This window comes from Heliconius melpomene, chromosome 17 (assembly GCF_056956725.1).
Source record: "Heliconius melpomene rosina isolate 202511_hmr_F chromosome 17, ASM5695672v1, whole genome shotgun sequence".
Taxonomy (NCBI): domain Eukaryota; kingdom Metazoa; phylum Arthropoda; class Insecta; order Lepidoptera; family Nymphalidae; genus Heliconius; species Heliconius melpomene.
The window spans coordinates 10,732,034-10,753,192 of record NC_140405.1 but is presented as its reverse complement, the minus strand read 5'-3'; the positions used below and the strand labels follow the sequence as shown (position 1 = coordinate 10,753,192).

The 21,159-nt window shown below is 33.2% G+C and overlaps 1 protein-coding gene and 1 non-coding gene across 2 annotated transcripts; one reads left to right on the top strand and one right to left on the bottom strand.

Moving 5' to 3' along the window:
- Window positions 1-4,908: 4,908 nt before the first annotated feature.
- On the top strand, window positions 4,909-10,244 carry LOC146530245 (organic cation transporter protein-like). Its single transcript, XM_085201280.1, has 7 exons — window positions 4,909-5,218; window positions 5,693-5,885; window positions 6,742-6,842; window positions 7,624-7,775; window positions 8,134-8,736; window positions 9,200-9,381; window positions 10,006-10,244. The coding sequence occupies exons 1-7, from the start codon at window positions 5,052-5,054 to the stop codon at window positions 10,189-10,191; spliced, it is 1,584 nt and encodes a 527-aa protein (XP_085057406.1). The 5' UTR covers window positions 4,909-5,051; the 3' UTR covers window positions 10,192-10,244.
- Window positions 10,245-13,132: 2,888 nt separating this feature from the next.
- On the bottom strand, window positions 13,133-13,204 carry TRNAP-AGG (transfer RNA proline (anticodon AGG)). The gene has a single exon. It is a non-coding gene; the product is annotated as a tRNA-Pro (tRNA).
- Between the last annotated feature and the right edge of the window lie 7,955 nt (window positions 13,205-21,159).

Sequence of the window (21,159 nt, the reverse complement as noted above, 5' to 3'; positions counted from 1 at the left end):
AAAAACAAAAAAAAAAAAAAATAGTCGAATTGATAACCTCCTTTTCTTACAGAAGTCGGTTAAAAACAGAGAACTTACTACATGCAATGCTTCTATAATGATGCAATTTTTAATTTTAATCGAAACCTTAAAATGTATTACAGAATTTTTACCAATTTTTTTACAAGAACCACTTTAAAAAATTGTTGGTAGGTACACCTAAATAATAGAGAACGTGCATAGGCTAGTTTATGTACGTATCGCGCACCACCAGATGGCGCCTAACAGAAGCTATATTGAATTTCAAATTTTTATTTTTGCATATGTGTAAAAACATACCCCAGTTGTAAATTACGACGGTGGAACAACACAACGAATTTATACGGCCGCTACATTCAGAATTATTGGCGTAGAATTTAGAAAATGCCTGAATTTATTCGTGCTATGTGGATGTGATTTAGAAATATATATTTTTTTCATAAAGTCCATTGAATGGGTCCTAGGGTATACTACATATATATACACATTTATACCTATTGTATGTATATATTGAAAAGATTCCCTACCGAATGAAGGTAGATTAAAAAATATTTCTTAATTATAAACAACAATTTCAAGATAGTAAAAAAAACACCAGCGGAATATGGAAAACGATGTGTGTGAAGCTGATATAAAAATAATTCAGCTATATTTCATTCAGTATTTTCTTATTACATCACGTAACTTTACGGATTTCATCCAAAAATTCTACTATTTTGTTACGTAACTGAATTCACTCTGCACGTTGAAATTACAAGAGAATGAGAAAAGAAAGCGTAAATTGAGGAAATAGGTGACTATGAAACTCGATGCAATTTCAGGTTGTGTACAGCGAGGGTACCAACTCTACACCGGTTATGATGCTACGAAAGCTGCTTACTTTTAGGGCTTATTTTATGTATATGACGAGAAAAGTACAAATACTTGTATATATACATTTTTTCAGCTTCACGCTATATACATCAGGATAAGCAGGAATCTAGTGTTAAGACACTCCGGTTCTCTTTTTCCGTGGTGGCGTTGTGGCATTGGCGGAACTCAACGCCGCACCTCGCCTCGGGAACCAGAGTGAAAAAATGAAAATATGAAATATTTAATTTCCTCGATTGGGAATCGAACCCACAACCTGGCCACATATACTGGCTACATATATACATATATGTACTATATGTACACAGTCGTCGCGCACCATCACAGCGTTTGACTGTAAACATGATGGTTTTCATTTGCCTGGCATTTTCATTGCTCTGCTCTCACAGCACAAAGGAAATATGTAAAGCATTGAACCCTGCCTCTAAGCACGTAATGTCTCGAGTGGAACGGTGACTCTAAACACTATGTTATCCTCATGTAATCGGAATAATGTTAAACTTATGAAAACATAAATATTAATCAACTTACATTTGAACCGACAATTAAGGTTTGTTCATTATTTTTGTAAAAAAAAGAATCACTTATGTAAGCTCTTTCGCTTATTTATTAGAAAAGAACAAACAAACATCTTCTAAAATAACTCCTAAAGTACCTTCTTATTACAGCCACCGGATAAATACAACAGAGTAATAAAACAAGAGTATTTTTGCACTCCAGGTCCAATCTTAAAGTATTTTTCCGTCGACCACTGAGCAATATCGGTTTAATTAACGTTGCACAAATATTTGTCCACCTCTCGCGTTGGATACTCAGTAAAGGGGATTGTCACTTGGTGGAAAAATTTTTGTTATTGAGTCAGTATTTTTGTTATTGAGTCTGTATTTTGTTATTGGGTTTTCAAGAGTGTTCTGGATTTTTTTGTTTTGGTGTTTAAAGCTGTTTAAAGAGTCAGTTATAAGCGTTTTTAAGCGATTAGTAAATCAAGGAAGTCTTTTGATTAGTTCCCCAATTTTTGCAAGTGGGGGTGGGATCCACTACTTAGGAATAATATTATAAGTATATTTTAAAAATTTGATGTAATATGAGGAATTAGATGTCTTAACTCTGTTTCCTCTGGTTGGTCAGCAGAAGCTTAAATGTGGAGTAACAGTTTAAAAATGTTAAAAAATATATTAGATAATTTCATTTGATTTATTTATGTAAAAGTTTAAACCTAAACCTTTTATTTTGTTCCATTGAAATAAAGTTTTCAAACACTGTAAATAATTTTATAAATGAAATAATTCATAAATTTTACAATTAAATTAGCGCTTAACCTACGATTTTGAATTCGATATCTGGCGTAGGTATGTGTTCCTCAAAAAAAAGAATTTTGTACATTTTTCTAAATATTATTATTTTCTTACTTTACGTTCCTTAATTAGATCTTACATCTATAATCATAATCTATAATTACTACAATTCTGTTATCTAATATAACATATTAATTATGCTCCTTCTTTCGATATCAATAAGTACAATTTACCTACAAATTTCACTTCCACATCGAAACAAACCGATACAATTTCAGCTACACTCGTACACCCACAAAGTCCAATTACAAGAACAATGGTGGCTAAATTCGTACAGATGTACAATAGCCTAAGAATGAATGAAACGTGAGGTAGATGCGAGTAGTTCCTGAAAGCGGCTAGTAATCTACTAATCAAAGGCATTGTTAGGGGATGGGTGGGATGGTGCCTCTGTCTAGATTCACCTAATTACCTACTCGACTCAGTGTTGATACATACAGCTTATAAATAAAAATAATATAAGTTCTGACACCGTTAATACTAATTTCAATTTTTATTTCCCCGTTATGATAGACAAAACGAAAACTCAACACGAAATGTCTTGGATGACTGGATGGAGAGTGGGATATGGGGTGTCACAACAATAAGAATAACTGCAGGATACACATAATGGGAAAGGAATATCTTAACACTAGGTTCCTAGGTTCCCTCTATTTACCTCTTTATAAGCACTGTACAGAGGGAGACATGAAGATAACATATTTTTTTTTAAAAATGTAATTTAGAACAATAATTTTGTATCAGACTTGGCTAGTAAAATCTCTAAAATTCAAGGAAAATATTCTTTCAGTCTGTATGTATACAAATAAAGTCTATTGCAGGCTGAATATGGTATCAGTTGTCACATACATCAAATATTGTAGAACTAGTGTGACTAATTGCTTATGAATCTATTTTATTAATTCTATTTCATTACACAATAAAACGGTGGAAATTCAGTTTTATCTTATATGGAAATAATTTAAGATTTGTGTTCGACATTAATTCATAGTGTCCGAATTAACTGTACCCTCTCGATAAAGGGAATGTCCAACACAAAAATTAATTTCAATTCGAGCCAATAGTTCCTGAGATGGACGAGCTATGTCCAATCAAAAAAACTCTTCGACTTTATAATTTTAAGCATAGAAACAAAGATTATGTAAAATTATGTATTTTTTATTTTTCGTAAAAATCGACGGCTGGGATAAGGGAAATCCCCTTGCAAATCCAATTTGCTCTCTATTTTCCGTTTGCTTTAATGGTAACAAGATAAATCGTAGCGTTGAGTTTGCTCTACACGCAATGTCTCGAAAAGTTGATGGAAAGTGAAGAACGGAATGTATTAATATTAGGTTCCCATGCCTTCCTTGCCATAAACTAGATACAGCATGAAGCTAAAAATAAATCTATATATATAAAATCGAAAGGTCACTCACTCATCACGAAATCTCAGAACTACATGTGCTAGGAATCTGAAATTTTGCATAGGAATTATTTATAGGACGTAGGGGCTCGCTAAGACGGGAATTTGTAATATTCGACTTCTAAGGGGTTGTTTTTGGGGTTGAAAGTTTATATGAAAAGCTAGGAATTTCATATTTTGCATAGACGTCATTTATAGGACGTAGCTCTTCATGGAGACAGAAATTAATAATAACGTAGTTCACGCAGGCGAAGCCGCGGGCGGGCCGCTAGTAAAATATAAAATCAAAAACAATAAAAAGACTTAACGAACTAGAAAATAATATAATGCGCTTATAAAATGTAAATCAGTTTGCAAAGACACCAAAAAGCTAGTAGTTCTAGACTAAAAATGAGAAGCTACAAAGAGACATGTATGTGCTTTTAAACGTTCAAAGGAAAACAGGAAAATGTCCACAAAAAAAGTAACAGTAAAACTTTAATGAGAGATGTATGTTATAGCTGGAATGTTTACACTTATGTACCGTAAAATAAAATATGAAACTTTAAACGAGACCGTCGTGTCTCTAAGGCTGCATTTGATTGTAAGCGCGAAGGTTATGGGTTCGATTTATACTTGGGGGAATAATTTAATTTTGTACGCTTTGGTAAAAAGAAAAATGGCAGCTTGAGGTTTTTTGAGTTCCTCCACACAATATGTAATGTCTCGAAAATTGGGTGGTAATTATAATCGGATATATAGATATAATCGGATTTTTTTAACACTAGGTTGCCTCTGCTAGAAGAAACTGCAGAGAAAAAAAGAGTGTAATAAAATATAATAATGATTATATCTTGTTTTCTTTTATTTGTCTGCCGTATTCAACACAGCTCTCTCTTTCGTCTTTTTAAAGACAGCAAATGATGGAAAAGTCAGCGTGGAACCTAACGATGCGTTTATTTTAGGCAGAAAAAAAAGATGATGATTATAAATAGAACCAGAAACAGAACTGTTTTAAATTTGTATGTTCTTTTGTCATTATGTATTGAATAGCAGGATTCAATGATGTACTTTGGTTACATACCAACTTTTAAATTATCAAAACAAAAGTAACAGAAAAGACATCAGTGTTCCGTTTTTTCCCAAACCTAATAGCTTTGTACCTCAATATTCAAAGGACGCAGCTCATCATTCAGCACTTATCTTGTTAACGTTTAAGTATCTAACGGAAGCAATCGATTGTTTTATTACGCGTAACGGGATCTCGACTTGAGATACCGTTACTTTACTTCGTGGATCAAATGGAGTGGACTATAAACTTGGACATCTTAACCAGAAAAAAAATATTTCTAAGATGATAGTAAATCTAAATTAAAAAAGAAGTAAAATTGATTCAAATAGTTTTAAATAATTGGTGAATTGAGATGGTCTTCTCTGAGGAGAACAGCGTGCATTTGGACGAAGTGTTGAAAGTTTTTGGTGCGTTCAGTCGTTATCATATACAGGCGATACTGTTGATAAGCTTCGCCTTTTTCAATAATGGCATGCACTGTATTAATTACGTTATCGTTGCTGAGGAGACGTTGTACAGGTAAAGTTAATGAATTTGTAATATTTTGGGTCAATATTTTGCAAAATTAATTACGAAGGTGACGTATATAGCTATAATTTCCTCTATTTAGCGTCGCGTACATCCAGTGTATGAAGAGGGAGATCTTAGTGTTAAAACATTCCGTTCCCCACCTACCGCTAAGTTTTCGAGATATTACGTGACGGAACTTCATACTACAATTTGTCTTTTTATCAGGAAGGAGATAAAAAACAGAATTTTTTACTAGGCAGACAGAACTCAGTGATAGTGATAAGATATTCCATTTTTTACTTTGTACTTTGGCATTGCGTGTTGAGAGGTTTTTAATATATATTTTATAAAGTGCGTAAACTACTATTTATCAAAACAAAAATATTATAATTTCACTTTTATTTATAAAACTTTTAACGTAACGGTATTTGAACCCGTGCCTCTTGGAAGCCGTCAAAATTATAATCCTTATTATTATTGTAGATGCAAAATCGAGCCATGCGAACAAACCACTGTATTTGAATCCCCATACAATTTCACCGCACCGCCAAATTCGAGGGGCTGCTATAGATATCACTCGCATGGTGAGGACTGTTCCGAAGCCAGCTTCAATAGTTCAATTGTTGAATCGTGTGATCAATGGGTGTATCAAAAGGAAGACAGTTTTGTTGCTGAGGTATCTTTTGTTTAAAATAACAATATTTTTTTAGCTTCACGCTGTATCCCGCATAAGTAAAGTAGACCTCCTTCTGGTCCTATGGTCCTATTGACAAGATTTTTCACTGTTCACCTAATTCCAGACGTTGTCTGCTGAATGGCGGAACAGGCCTCTAATAATACCGGATACAGAAGGCAGTGTTACTTGAGACGGCGCGTATTGTGCGGAGGTTCCTCTCTCTGGAGCCCTAGCCACCGATGGCTTGGACCCTTGTCCCGCCCTCGGAAGAGTGGATTTTTTATATTTTTATTATAATTTATATTTAAAAATGTAAAATGATTCACTAATTTAATAAAAGTATATTCAAGTTCTTGTCACAATACAATCATTGTACATATATCTAACTAGTGGACCCGGACGCGGCTACGCCTGCTTGAACTATAAGAATATTTATTAAATATTATATAATATATTTATTTTTATAAGGATGAATATCAAAATACAAGTTCATTTTGGGTGACGTTTTCTTAAAACAGCAAAGAAACTTTGCAAACCGGTGCTTGGCAACGACAGTTGTTATTAACATGGCAGAATAAATTGCATGTCAAATTAGAAAGTATTTTAATATATTAGTATATATGTGTAACGTAATGTTATATAGCCTATAGCACTTCTGAAGAATGCAGCTTTCATACAAAACAAAAACATAGTAAATCGGACCAGTAGATCCAGAGATCTTAGCGTTCAAACAAACAAACAAACAAACAAACAAACAAACAAACAAACAAACTCTTCCGCTTTATTATATTAGTATAGATTACTTTATTGTGAAACATTTTCATTAAAACTTTTTAACCGTTATTTGTACTGTTAGTTTCAGCTAGCATGCCAAGATTGGAGGCGCACATTCGTTGGCACCGTACACAGCATAGGGCTAATGTGTGGGCTATTTTTCCAAGGACAACTCTCTGACAAGTTAGTTGAAATTACTTTTCTGTTTTAATTATGTTTGTTTTTCGGTTTTAATTATATCTATTTTTTCTTATATTACGATTAAGACACTCCGTTCCCCATTTTCCACTTAGTTTTCGAGACATTGCGTGTTCGAGCCAGAATCAAACCTACACCTTTCGCGTTTACAGTCACACTACTCTACGACGGCCAAAGAGTAAAAGTAAATAAAACCCAACTCCTATTAATATTATAGATATAAACTTTATAGTAATATAGCTTTTACATCAAAATGATACATACAATACCATTTACGTAAAGATTTTATAATATTTGGCCACAATTTAACAATAGGTTTAAGCAGGCGAAGCCGCAAGTAGGTCGCTAGTATTCAAATATACAGGGTGGAAGAGGCAGCGCTTCTTTTACTGAAACTGCATATAGGGTAAAATATTTCAAACCCAAAATTAAAAAAAATAATCAAGGTACCTCAACGGTTTGGACGTAGGATTTTTTTTACATTTCACGATTTTTATCCATACCTGTATTTCGTGTCACGCACACATACGTATGCGACGTTGCCGCTTTGACAGGTAAGTGTGTGCGTGCCTATATTATACTTTACAAATGGCGTTTTATTTTAAAACGATAATTTTATTATTTATTTTGTTTGAAAAAAAAACTTTTTCATTTTTGAGAATTATTTTTTTTCCGAATTATATTAAGCTTTTATAGAGTAGTTAAAACTGTGGTTTCATTTAAAGTGGCGCTGACAATTCCACCCTGTATAAAATATCCTTTACAGAATAGGACGCAAGGCGGCCATCATAATCGCCGGTGTGGCGGCCGCATTATTTGGTATTGCAAAGAGTTTCGCAAGTACATATTTAGCTTTTGTTGTACTCGAGTGGCTAGAAGCCACTTTCGGGGACAATTGTTCACCAGCCTTTATATTAGGTAAGTAAAAGGACTTTTTTTTAAAGATTCCGTTCTTATAAACTCCTAGAGTACGGGAATTTTGAGTAATGAATGAGGGACCAAAATTTTAGTAGGCACTTATTTGGGTTGCGTTGGATCGTTTTAGTAAGATATTTTCGTATTATTAAGTAGCTTTATATTTTTGCTAGATTTTGAAATACTACTCGCCACTTCTTTTCCGTGGTAACAGAAATTTAGTGATTTCCGTTCCGTGTTTACTTGTTTAGAATTGTGTATGTACTATATAACATTTTCTAAGTGCAGGAGGTAACACTGTCACGAACAGGGACCCTAATCCATTTAAAATATAAAATAAATATTATTTTCCTTGTTTCAGGTGTAGAGCTAGTACACAGCGACTACAGGCTCCATCAGCAAATATTCTTTTGCGTGATAGCGGCTCTGGGCGGCGTCTCTTTTTCCATAGCCGCATACTTCGTGCCTTACTGGCGACACTTCGTCCGTGTGATTTATACACCGTCTCTACTTTTCATATTATTCTACTTCGTCATGGACGAGAGCGTGCGATGGTTGCTAAGTAAAGGCAGAAAGGATGAAGCGATGAAACTCCTACTAAAAATGGCTAGAATAAACAAAATTAAATTGGACAACAAAATGTTACTTAATATACAATGTGAAAAAAATGGACCGAAGAATTCAGCATTGAATGAAACGTTTCATTCGAAGATTGTTATAAAGAGATTTCTAATTTGCCTCATTTGGTGGACTTCTTGCACGTTTATCTCTTTTGGTTTGGTTGTGAACGTGGGTTCTTTGGCTGGGAATAAATATTTGAATTTCGGTATAATGTCCTTGTCTGATATACCCGCGAGTATCGCTATGGTGTTTGTATTGCAACGATTTAAAAGGAAGAAGCCATTGCTTATATCTTTCATATCAGCTGGATTGTTATGTTTGGTGCAGCCATTTGTGCCAAAAGGTAAGCATTTTAATATGTTAAAATAATTATAATATTTTAGGTAAATATGTTCTTCGAAAATAAAACTCGACTGACTTTAAAGATAGAAAAAAAATATATCTACGTTAATCAATAGCGATAATTATTAATTCGATCAATTCATCCTGGGATTTGAACTCATTACTGTAGTAAAAAATTCACCACGTTCCCAATAACATCTTTGTTATTGGGAACGTGGTGAATTTTTTTAACGGGTAACGGAGGGAACATTATAAAATACTTAATACGTATTTCATTGAAATTTAAGTTATTAGCGGTGCAGGAGCAATGCGACTGTAATAGTGACATAGGTTATGGGTTCGACTCCCTCTAGAGGAAATTAAATATAATATATTTATACTCTGGTAACAAGGCAAAGCGTAGTGTTGGGTTCCGCTACCAAAAAAAAAACTCCTCATTATAATTTTTTATCATTATATTTCAGAATATGTATGGATGTCCACTGGAGTGTACTTCATGGGTAGATTCGTATCTACCTTCACATTTGCCACAGTATATATTTATACCTCGGAACTGTTTCCAACGTATTCTAGGAATTCGATGCACGCTCTGTGCTCTGCTATAGGAAGGATTGGTTCTATATTGGCACCAATGACGCCATTGCTGGTAATAATGAGTTTCTTGTGAATTTAATACTTACATAATTATATTAATTTATAAGCGTTTATTTCGAATTGGCTTAGTAGAACAGCCTCTAATTGTAATCGCGATGGTTACGAGTTCAGTGCCCCTTGGCGGGAATAAAGTATTTCTCCGCTTTTACAAGACAAAACATGGAATTTTTGTTCGAGTGTTCATTAGGTTATCTTTGTTATCCGGTAAAAATGTAAATTTATGTCAAAAATATATTAGGTTGTCCTATAATTTTTATTTATTTTTTGCCTTTTAAATAAACTTTTTTTTAAAATAATTTTAATTATTGCAAATTAGTGGCCTTTATTCATGTATTACCTTAATGTTAATTATGTAAGCCTTTTTTAAGCTTCATGGCGTATTTCGCATGTAGCAGGGTAGGTAGAGGAAACCTAGTGCCGCCCGCTCCCCACTTTCCATCAAATTTTGGAGGCTTTGTGCGTTGAGTAGCGGAAGTAAGACACCAAAGTCAAATGAAAATAATAAATATTTTATTCCCTCAAATGGGAATCGAACCTACAACTTATCGCGCATACCGTCATACGCTTGTGCCCCTGCGCCATCGCCAGCTTTAACTCTTTACTGTTTTAATTTCAGACACAGTACATGGAAAGTCTACCAACACTGCTTTTCGGCAGTATATCCATAGCGGCCGGTCTTACAACTCTATTAGTACCGGATTTAGCAAATGAACCGCTCCCTGATAACGTGCAGCAAGCTGAAAGTATAGGAATTAATCATCTCTCTGTCAAAGTAACGGGAAAGGAAAATGAAGAGAGTTAGACATTTGTCTTTATTTGAAATTGTGTTAATAAAAATTTTTTGGGTACGTTTTATTATTATCGTTTTATTTCCTTGTATTAGATGGGTGACAAATTACTAAAATTCAGGGTTTTTATTGTAATGAAAAAAATATACTTGATATCCTTGGCTTGTCTATTTGGTGAATGTTTTGTTTATCTATGTAAAAATACACTCCCGTTATAAATAGGTATACCCTACCAGGTTTACTCTTTATATTATGTTTATATTTGGAAAACTATATATGTAAACTTTTTTCCAACTAGCATTAGAACTATATATTTAATTTATATTTATTTCCCAGCAAACAGTTCCATCACTCAACATGCAATGTCAAAAAAATTAGCGATGCTTGGAGAATAGAGTATTTCAACACTAAATTCTTTTGTCTTTCTTTGCTATGCGAAAATAGCGTAAAACTGCTATCTCTACTAGATTAAGGAAATCTATATATATAAAATCGAAAGGTCACTCACTCATCACGAAATCTCAGAAACTACATGTGCTAGGAATCTCAAATTTTGCATAGGAGTTATTTATAGGACGTAGGTGCTTGCTAAGATGTGGAATTTGCAATATTCGACTTCTAAGGGGTTGTTTTTGGGGTTGAAAGTTTGTATGAAACTTCGTTACTACAAATGCTAGGAGTCTCAAATTTTGCATGGACGTCACTCATGGAGACAGAAATTAATAATAACGTAGTTCACGCATGCAAAGCCGCGAGCGGGCCGCTAGTATTTATATAAAATTAATAACCTAAAATACGAACCTACAGCCATTATTATTACTAAATAGAAATAAATACAATAAACACAAACAATCAACAACGAAAGCGCACTCAACAAAAATTAAATTTTGACTTAATAAATCTACCATCGCGTTATTGTCTACGAACAATAGATAGGTACAAGTACCTGCGTACATTTAACGGTTTGCTTTGATCAAAGCGGAGACGTCCATTAATTTTAAATGACTATCTTTCCCATTAAAACGGAAAAGACAGAGTATTCAAAATAATTAATTACACCTTCGAGATTACGGGCTCATTTATTAATGTAATTTATTAGAAATTACATTACATATTGGTTTAAGTGTATTTGGCCTGTGTGTTTATGTGTATTTTTGTGCCTAATAAATAACTCTTTGAGATTAATTTGAATATTACCTCTATTAAATTTATATATAAAATGATAAAATATGACTGTAAATACGATAGCTATGGGTTTGATTCCCGTTCGAGGTAATGATTTTGTATTTTTTTTCATTTCCCCGCTCTGGTAAGCCAAGCGAGACGTTAAACTTAATAGGGCTGAGAAATGAAAAATTAGTCAAATATATTTGAGTGAGGCTGTCGTGGCATAGGGGCATAAGTATGTGATTATAGAGCAACGGCTATTGAGTTCTATTCCCACTCGGGGGAATTAAATAATAAATAATTTTATTTCCTCTCTTTAGTAACAAACTATAGCGCGGTGAAGTTAATAAATATATAAAAATAATTTAATTCAATCGGAGGATAAGAGATCCAATGTACAACTATTAAGTGTACAATCAAACAATATATTTAAATTAAAAAAAAATGTATAAGAAAACACTTTTTGTGAATGAATGTTTTTTTAAAAGAATGGGCGTAAAACGGATAAGACAGTCGGATTTAGACATCACTCATTCAAATAGGATTTGTATAATATAATCCCCACTTGAGACACGGTGGCGGGACGTACAACAGGTAATTATATTTCAGTAGGACTTAAATCGTTAGTATACAAATTTATAATAATTCATATTTGATAAATATGAAGGTTATTCAATTAGGTATTTTTTTATTTTTACATGTATCTCGCAAAATATTATATACACAGAAAAAATCTACGGAACCACTCTCTTGTCTTATTTCTACAAACATAGAATATTTATACACATATTTAATACTTATACATGTATGGGGTAGAATCCGACTGTAAGCGCATTGGTCCCAGTTTTGATTGTCATTAGAGGATATAAATAATTTTTGTTTCCTTGCTCTGGTGAGGAAAACTCTGATAATCTTGAATCTAGACAGTGTCAGAAACGAAGTATCTTAGCACTAGGTTCTGTTTGGTTATTCTGCCGGCCAAAAAAACCAGGAAACCAACTTTTCAGAATGAGACTGAGAGAACAAAAATATTATGGACTTAAGTGCAACCCTTGAAATTAATTCAACCCCATAATCACCTTCATCTCAAAACCACAATAACAACGATATTATTTCAAATTTACTATATAAAATTAAATTTAAACAAATAAATCGAAACAATTTTAGTTGGGAGTATTCTGAAGAATATTTTAATTATTTCAATATTATCGATTGACGTTTAGTTTAATATATTTCTAAAATAAAATGAAAACAACAGTAACGGTAACAGTTAATAAAGTAGGGGAACAAAGCTAATTTATATTGTAACGGCAATCTCTAAGTCACAATAAACAAAATTCAAATACCCTCCATTACGCTGTAAGATAACGACGTCTCTATTAATACTTAACGACAGGACTTACAATTGTGTCAATAATAAAATGGACAATAATGAATTTGTTTTTGCTTAGGGAAAAATGTTCTTGTACTTGGCTCCTATATACCCTCATGGTTGCGGGTTCGATTTTAGTAAAAAAATCTTTTTCTTCTTTTACTATACTGTTTCATTACGAGTTGTTTCTAATCTGTCTTGTCAAATTGAAAGGAGAAGAAAGGAGTGATAATTCAGATTAATTCTTTTATCTCTAGGGTTTCATATAAGATACAAAATGAAAGTCACATTTAATTTAGCATCATTTATTTTTGCATATTATAAAAAAATAATACTAAAAATAATTAATTTACATTTGCTAGCACTAAGAATTTTACGAACTGTTCATTTAAATAATATGGTGACGAAAAAAAACTGGGCTCGTCCGGGATTTGAACCCGGGACCTCTCGCACCCTAAGCGAAAATCATACCCCTAGACCAACGAGCCGCTTATGCAATATACACAATGAGCCTTTGATATTTATATGTTATCAATATTTTTTTGATAACTTCGTTTGATAACTGTAATTGAATTTTGATTAAAATAATCGATTATTAAACTGGGAAAAGAACCTGACTTAACACTAGGTTCCCCTTAACCTTATGCTCTTTTATGTGCAGGATAGAGGGAGTCTATTCTTTTTTAGCTTTTTTAAAGTAACGCAAAAAGTTTATTATGGTTATACGCTCATTTTTCTCTACATATAATAATTATTCCATAGATAAAAGTTCCCGTTTCGAAAATTGCCTAGTATACCATGGTTGTGGATTCCATTTCGGCCCCACTTTTCATAGCTCCAAAAATATTATTTCTTCTGTCTGCTGCGACAACATATGGCTTGGATTCCATAAACGGGCAGTGTTTTGATGAATTAAAGCTTTCGTTCTTTTTAATTTATCGTTGCAGTGTTTCATGAAAAAAAAAACCCACAGATCTACTGCACCACGGCTGCCTTAATTTTACTTCTGATTATCATTTTTGGCAGACGAAAATTAAAAAAAAATAAAAATATCTCAAACATGATCCGAACCTGGAACCACACATAAACAAAGCAACGCATTCAAAATTTTCACACAACGAGCAATGGAAATATGAAAACTGAACGTAACGTAAGTCCCAGAAGATGAATGACTCGTCGTCGGTCTTTTATCCAGACGTTTCCAGAACCGTCAAGAGCGGACGGTTTTATAAAATATTATGACGGCACAAAAACTGAATTAATGGTAGCGACTAACTGTTATATTAATTACGTTTACTTTTGAACGCTTCCTTTTTTTTTTATTTTAATTGTTTTACGCTACGAGATAACGTTCTTTTGGTGGGTTTTGATGAAGATGAATATAACTCTTTTGTTGTTTTTATTGTGTTTCCTAAGCTAGAGTTGAGAGAGTTGAGAGAGTAGAGTTTGAAGCGGAACATTACGTCGCATTTCGTCTACTCATACGTGGAAATGAAAGTAATTCATTTGTTCGAAGTGGAATCGAACCCACAACTACCGTCTCTATGTCATATGCCATTCAACTGCCTTAAATATTTTTTCGCAAATAAGAATAGAACTCGCAACCATTGCGTTAAAGTTTCTTTACTACGACGAAATCAATGATTATACGGTCTATATATATATTTTAACGAAATACTAACAGTGTAGATACATTAATAAATCGAACTCGTTACAAATCAAGGAAATAGAAACGACGTTATTAATAACATTCGAGTTAATAGAAAAATGTCAAAAACTGGAAAGCATTAATTTCACACACCATTAGCCACTGAGAGCGGCGAGTATTTCTATTACAGATATTATTTCCAATGGCGCTCTGATAATTACTTAATTAGTGACGAAAAATTAGCTACATTAAACGTCCATTGGGAGAGAAATCGGAGAATAAATTGTGTAACATATATTTTCTTTTTAGATAAAGGGAACCTAATGTCAAGACAACGGGGTTCCCCGTGGGTTCCCAATTTTCAAGACCGAGCGTGCTTAGTTCGACATCGCCTTATGACTTGTTACCAGAAAGAGAAAATAAAAAATATTTTTTGCGGGAATTGAACCGATAACTGTCGCGTTTACACTGTACCCGTTGTTCGGTTTGTCTCATATATTTATTACTTGTTATTGATTTTGTTGTTATCAGTTACCAAAGTCATAAAATTTACTACTGCTATTTATCTAACCACGAGTACCATAAAAACGTGATTAGCGATAAAAATATGGATAGATTATCATATTTTATTAGATTTTTCTACTTTTTTCTTTAAATAAAACGTTTAATTATTTAAAGAGCACAAACAAAAAAAACTGATTGACTGACAGTATCTGACTGACTGACACAACGGTAGTGGGTTGAAACCGACTTTTTTGCAATTGTTCGATTTAGTAAGCTGGCGTTGAGTTATGGAACATAATCTTATTTCACAGAACTCAATTTAATTAATATGTTAATGGAATATAATTAAAATCAGCTTTTATGTTTTTAATAGTGGTATTCAAAACGTAAGAGCTGATTAGATGATAATGATGCCCTTATGCAAGACCCCGTAAAGTCTAAACATAAGAAATATTAAAGAGAGGGGATAGGGGTTCTGACACTCTAGGGGATTATTTTCATTATTTGTCATGCAACTTGGCATTAGATGCCATCGGTTAATTATAAATATATAAAATGTTGATAGAAAGTGAAGAAAAAACTGACTTTACATTAAGTTCTTTCTGCCTACTAATACGCGGGATAGAGCGTGAAAAAAATGCACTTGCCGAGATTCAAATCTCCGTCCTCCAGCTAAAATAATATAAAAATATAAATATAATTTAAAAATCCCAACCTCCACCGAGTTTCTAAACTACCTCCAACTCACAAGTAGTGACAAGACAAACGGTCCCGAACAATCAAACTGTAGGCAAACACTCGTACCCGGAAATTGCAGTCGGAATAAGTGTACGCTAATATTGCACTATTTACATCTCCTGTATTTTATATTATTATTATTATAATGTATGAAATTTAAATTAATAATATTTTAAATTATTTTTGAGGCCACTCGTGGTTTAAGCGCGACAGGTTGTGAGTTCGATTCCCATTCGAGGAAATGAAATATTTCATATTTTCATTTCTTCGCTGTTGTGGCAAGGCAAGGCGAGCAGTTGACTTCCGCCACTCATCACGCAATCCACCACCAGAATTCAGCGGAAAGTGAGGAGCTGAAGTACCTTAAGGAGACGAAATATCTTAACACTAAATTCTCAGACATAAACATACTTCACGCTATCCCAAAGATGGCCTTGAATAAAAAAAAAAATATTTTTATTTTTGGTAGGCAAAAGTAGCCTAGTGTTAAGACAGTATATTCCCCAATATCCGTCAATTTGTCATCAGAGAATTTGTTATCAGAGAATGACCTACAGGGACGTAACAACATGGGGAACCTATAACCATCGCGCTTACAATCACAAGCTTGTACCACTGTGCCATAAAGGCCTCAATAATGTTAATTAAAATTCATATCACAATTTAATGATATAGTCATAAGTTAGCTTTACTTCAACGTCGCTATTTATTCCAACAAGATTCAAAATTGCCTTTCGCTCAACTATAGAGTAATTAAAATGGAGAGGAAAAAGATCTATTTTCATTACTCTGTGACAATATCGTCGGGGATCAGTTCGCTTGGAACGAGAAAAATAAGGCGATTCATTTTCATAATATTACTGGAGCATAATAATTTTTCATTATTAATACTTACTTAGGTTATGTTTGGGTTTCTTGTTTAATTATTGTTAATTTTGTTTGAGATGTAATGTATTGCTTACTTTTATGAACTTTTTTTTTTATTATCATTATATTTTTTAATTATTTTTATCATTATGACTTCTAATTCTAATAAATTATGAAACTGATGTGCAGTGGGACAGTGTCTTTCTGTAAGCATGACGGTTGTGGGTTCGTTTCCCATTTGAAATCATAAAAATAATTCTCATTTCTTCTCTCTGGTCAAAAAGACACGAGTGACGTTTCAAGTGTTTCTAAAATTGGGCAGGAGTGTCTCAACACTAGGTTTTTTCTGCGTACCCCGCTTAATGAATGATACATGTTGAAACAATAAAAAAATATATCTAATAGTATCTTTAATTATTTGTATAACTAGGTGAGGATTTTAGGCTGTCTGGTATATATTTTTATTATTTTTAATATTTCCATTGGGTAGGCGATAATTAATTATATTTATTTAATGGCACTAAATCAAAAGTTGTTAGCTATACCGTTGTATTCATACCGATATACCGATATTCCAGGGAGTAATGAATGACGGGAAAATCACAACCTGGTTGGAAATTTACAGTGTAGTAACGGCGTGTATTATCTTCAATTCAATTGATACTTATAATTAACAGATATATAAGACACCCTCTATGCATTTTCTTTGGATGAGCTTTGGATCCATTTACTGAAAAGTTTAGTTCTTCGAAGACTTTAGTTATATATTTTTCTCTATATATCTTAATATCATCTTCTGGTGTCTTTTTATGAAAAAAATAACACCGTTATCTTTAAATCTTTAAAATGCTTTCATAAGCTATTGTAAATACTACACGCATAATAAACCAAAGTACAGCTTAAGAATTTTAAATTATTTAAGTAGACGGGAAACTAGCTACGGTAAGACTCTGTTAAATGCGGGTTAAAGCGTGAAGCCATATAACTATCTTCAAATAAATCTATCTAAAACAATCAAAGTCTCATTGGTTGCTATTATTCATAACCCAAATACTCCAGTGCTATATTAGGTCCGTAAATTGTGTCAGTCAGTTTAATACTAGTGTAAATCCAAGGGTCAAAGTGCACTTGACAAACGGTGACAGCCCCACGCATATAATTGGATACATTAATCTACTTGTCATCGCTGAAATTATTATTATTATTAATATATGAATAGAGTTCAGGGTTTTAAGTAATTCTTGAGATTCAAATTGGATTTTGAATTGAATTTTGTCCCTAAATTAGTAGGAACGATTACGTACGATTCGTAGGAATATTTATTCTATGACTACGACTTTAGTTGTACGGATTGCTTATATTTAACCGACTTCAAAAATAAGCAGGATATAATATTGTCTTGAATTAATTCCCCTTAAAATATTAATTCCTTCTTTTTATTTTTTTTTAAATTTGTACCTATAGATACAGTTTATACCTTTTTTGTATTTCCCGGTGCTAGAATCAAACCCGCAACAGTCGCGATGCAAGTCAGATGGTCCATTATCTACATAATATACAAGAACTCGTATAAATAAAAAAAAACGCAAACGCCGTCGTAGTAGATTGATCTTAAAACGTATCTTGACATAGTTCTAAGAAGATCACAACGTATGAGCGTAAAGTTTATTAATTTTGTTTTAAATGAACAAGAATATAATGAAATTTTCTTAGGGTAGCGGGACGTTTGGATTATTTTAGCTTCAGGCTGCACCCCGCATATATGCACAGGAAATTTTCGTGAACTTGCATCTTGAGTGGCATAACTCAACGCTGATCTAGCTTTTTTTCTAGAGATAAGAAATGAAAATGGATCATTCCCCTATTATCTATAAAATAAAACATATTTTATTATTAATATTTAAACCCAACGCTGTATCCAATACGAAGCAGGGTAGGCAGAAGGAACTTGGACCTAGTATTAAGACACTCCGTTCCCATTAAGACACTTCCGTTCCCCACGTTACCCCGAATTCTCAGGGTATTACATGTTGAGTGGCGGAACTGAACGCTGCACTTTACCTTGGCACCAAAGCGAAGAAATGAAAATATTACATTCCCTCGAATGGGAATCGAACCCAGAACCGCCGCGTTTATAGTCACAATGTTTAAGAAACGAAGGCCTCTTAAGTAAAGTTTATTAATTTAGTTTTAAATGAACAAGAATATAATGAAATTTTCTTAAGTCAGCTGCAAGTTAGGATAACGAGTTTATATTTAGGTTTATCGTGTGAGACCGCCGAAGTGCTTTGTTATACAGAATTATCGGTTATGCTGTGCTTTTAAACTAGACCAAGTTCTAAGCTAAATGAGTTGGAAGTTATGAGAAACTATCTCTAATTTGTAAGTTTAAAACTTGTTTGTAGGAATTATGTATATAATTGAGTTGCACAAGGGCACAAGTGTGCGCCTGGTTGTGAGTTCGAACCCCACTCGGGGAAATTATATATTGGAACGAAGTTCCTTACGGCAGGCTTGGAAGGGATAGGGATTTCGCTGCGTGACCGAACTGAAAAAAATGTGATAGTAAAACCGTAAGAAAAATGCGTGGAATAAAACCGTTACATGAGACGTGCGCAGGCGCGACAGTAGCATACACAGACGAGTAGTGTATAATACCTTTCTCTTTCTCCCTCTTTCTTTTTTTAGTTGATAATTTGAATTACGATGTTTTTTTTATTTTAAGTAATTTATTATTTCCTAAAATATTGAATTTCCTAAATACTTTCTTGTACTTAAATAAAAACTAATCAGCAAAATTTAAGAGAAAAATCGAGAAAACCTACATAAAATTGAGCACGACTTTTTTTGCAATTTGTGTTGATTCTACATTAGCCGAAGGAACTTGGTTCCTACCTGGTGTCCCACGACACCACATTAATTTATTTTTATTTAAATTTATATTTTCATTTCTTCGCTCTAAGTTCCGCCGCTCATCATGCAATGCCTCCAGATATTGACGGAAAATAAGGAACCCTGCTGTGTACTGGGATACTGCGTGAAGCTGATAGTTATCTTTATCTATATATAAAAAAAATCGTTGAAAATTGATATATAACGTACAGATGAAACTATTCTATTTAGAAATTTAAAATTTGACACATACGAGTAGATAGGATAAGGAGTGTAGAGAGTCTAAGGAGTCTAAGGAGTGGTTCACTACTGATATAGGATTAATGTAGAGTAAGTCTCTATTAAGTAAAGAGGCAGAGAATTTCAGTTTGTTTTTATTATTTTCTTTCCAATATTTTAAGGAATCAACGTTAGTATTACTTATACTTTGCCTTTTAAAGCGTTATTCCACTAAGAATAGAATAAGTAAATTGTGAAAATTTGGTTGCGCTGCTCAACACTTAATGTTTTAAAAATAAGAATGGGAACGGAGTGTTTTGACACTAAACTTTCTCTGTACACCCTGGGTGAAGCTGATTACTTGTAACGTATACAGGTAACAAAGTAAAGGTTAAATACACTCAAATTAATTTAATAACAACGGTTCAGGTGGCACCAAAGTTGGTTAACAGACATTCATTACATAGGATCTAGGGCTTACTGCCCTAAATTAATAATTTAGTTCACATTTTGTTTGCATCTTAATGTATGGTGTATTTATATTGAGAATTTATTTAAACGTTTTTATGGCGTCCATTACGCGTTATGGGCTTTTATGGTGTTTTCAAAGTTGTTTATTTTTCTTTGTATTTTTTTCTATTATAGCGGGGTAGGATGAAAATTTGGGTCGTGACACTTCGTTCTCCACTTTTCAAATTAATTAGATAGAAAACGCGTTTTGCTTGCTTAAGCAAAGAAATTAAAACTAGTAATGAGACAGTACGCAGCGTTGAGTTACGCTACATAATACATAATATCTTGTATTTGGGCGGAAAGCGGAGTTTCTTAATAGTAAACCTTCGCTATCTACCCTGCTATGAGACATAAAGCTACTTTTATAGTTATAACAATAAAATATAATAAAAAATGCTGTTATAATTTATAAGTATCATCTAATTAGTGTTTAAGTGTTAAGCTTGTAACTAAAGAAGCTCATAAAGCTGTTCGAGCTTCTCAACGCATAGTTGTGGCTGGAAATTTTAATGATAATTTGCAAAATTTATAGTAGGGGAATATTATATTCTATTTTATAAGATTATTTACATTAAAATTACATTTTTACTTTTATGTATTGTACTTTATTATAATAGGAGGGGACTGGCCTTTGTTCGCTTCGCTCGTCTACCACCACTCGCTTCGGTGGTAGAAGTACCTAGTAACAAAACGATACGAAGGATAAATACGAATAATATTGTTGCATATCAATTAAAAATGGTCAAATATTTTTTTTATTATCGAAAATTAAGAAGCTAAAGATAAAGAAATATATGTACATAATTTGTATGATTCCGTCACACGACTTGACTTTTCAGACTGAAATATTTACTTTTCAGACTTTTCATACTGAAATATTTACTTTTCAGACTTTTCGGACTGAAATATTTATTTATACAGAGAGAAGACGCACAAATCTCAGGAACTACCAGTCTACATTGAGTGACGCTCTTCATGTTTGCCGAGAAGGGAGCCGCTTGGTACCAGGGCGAAGAAATGAATTCAATGAATTCATGAATTGACCACCCCCGAGTGGGCATC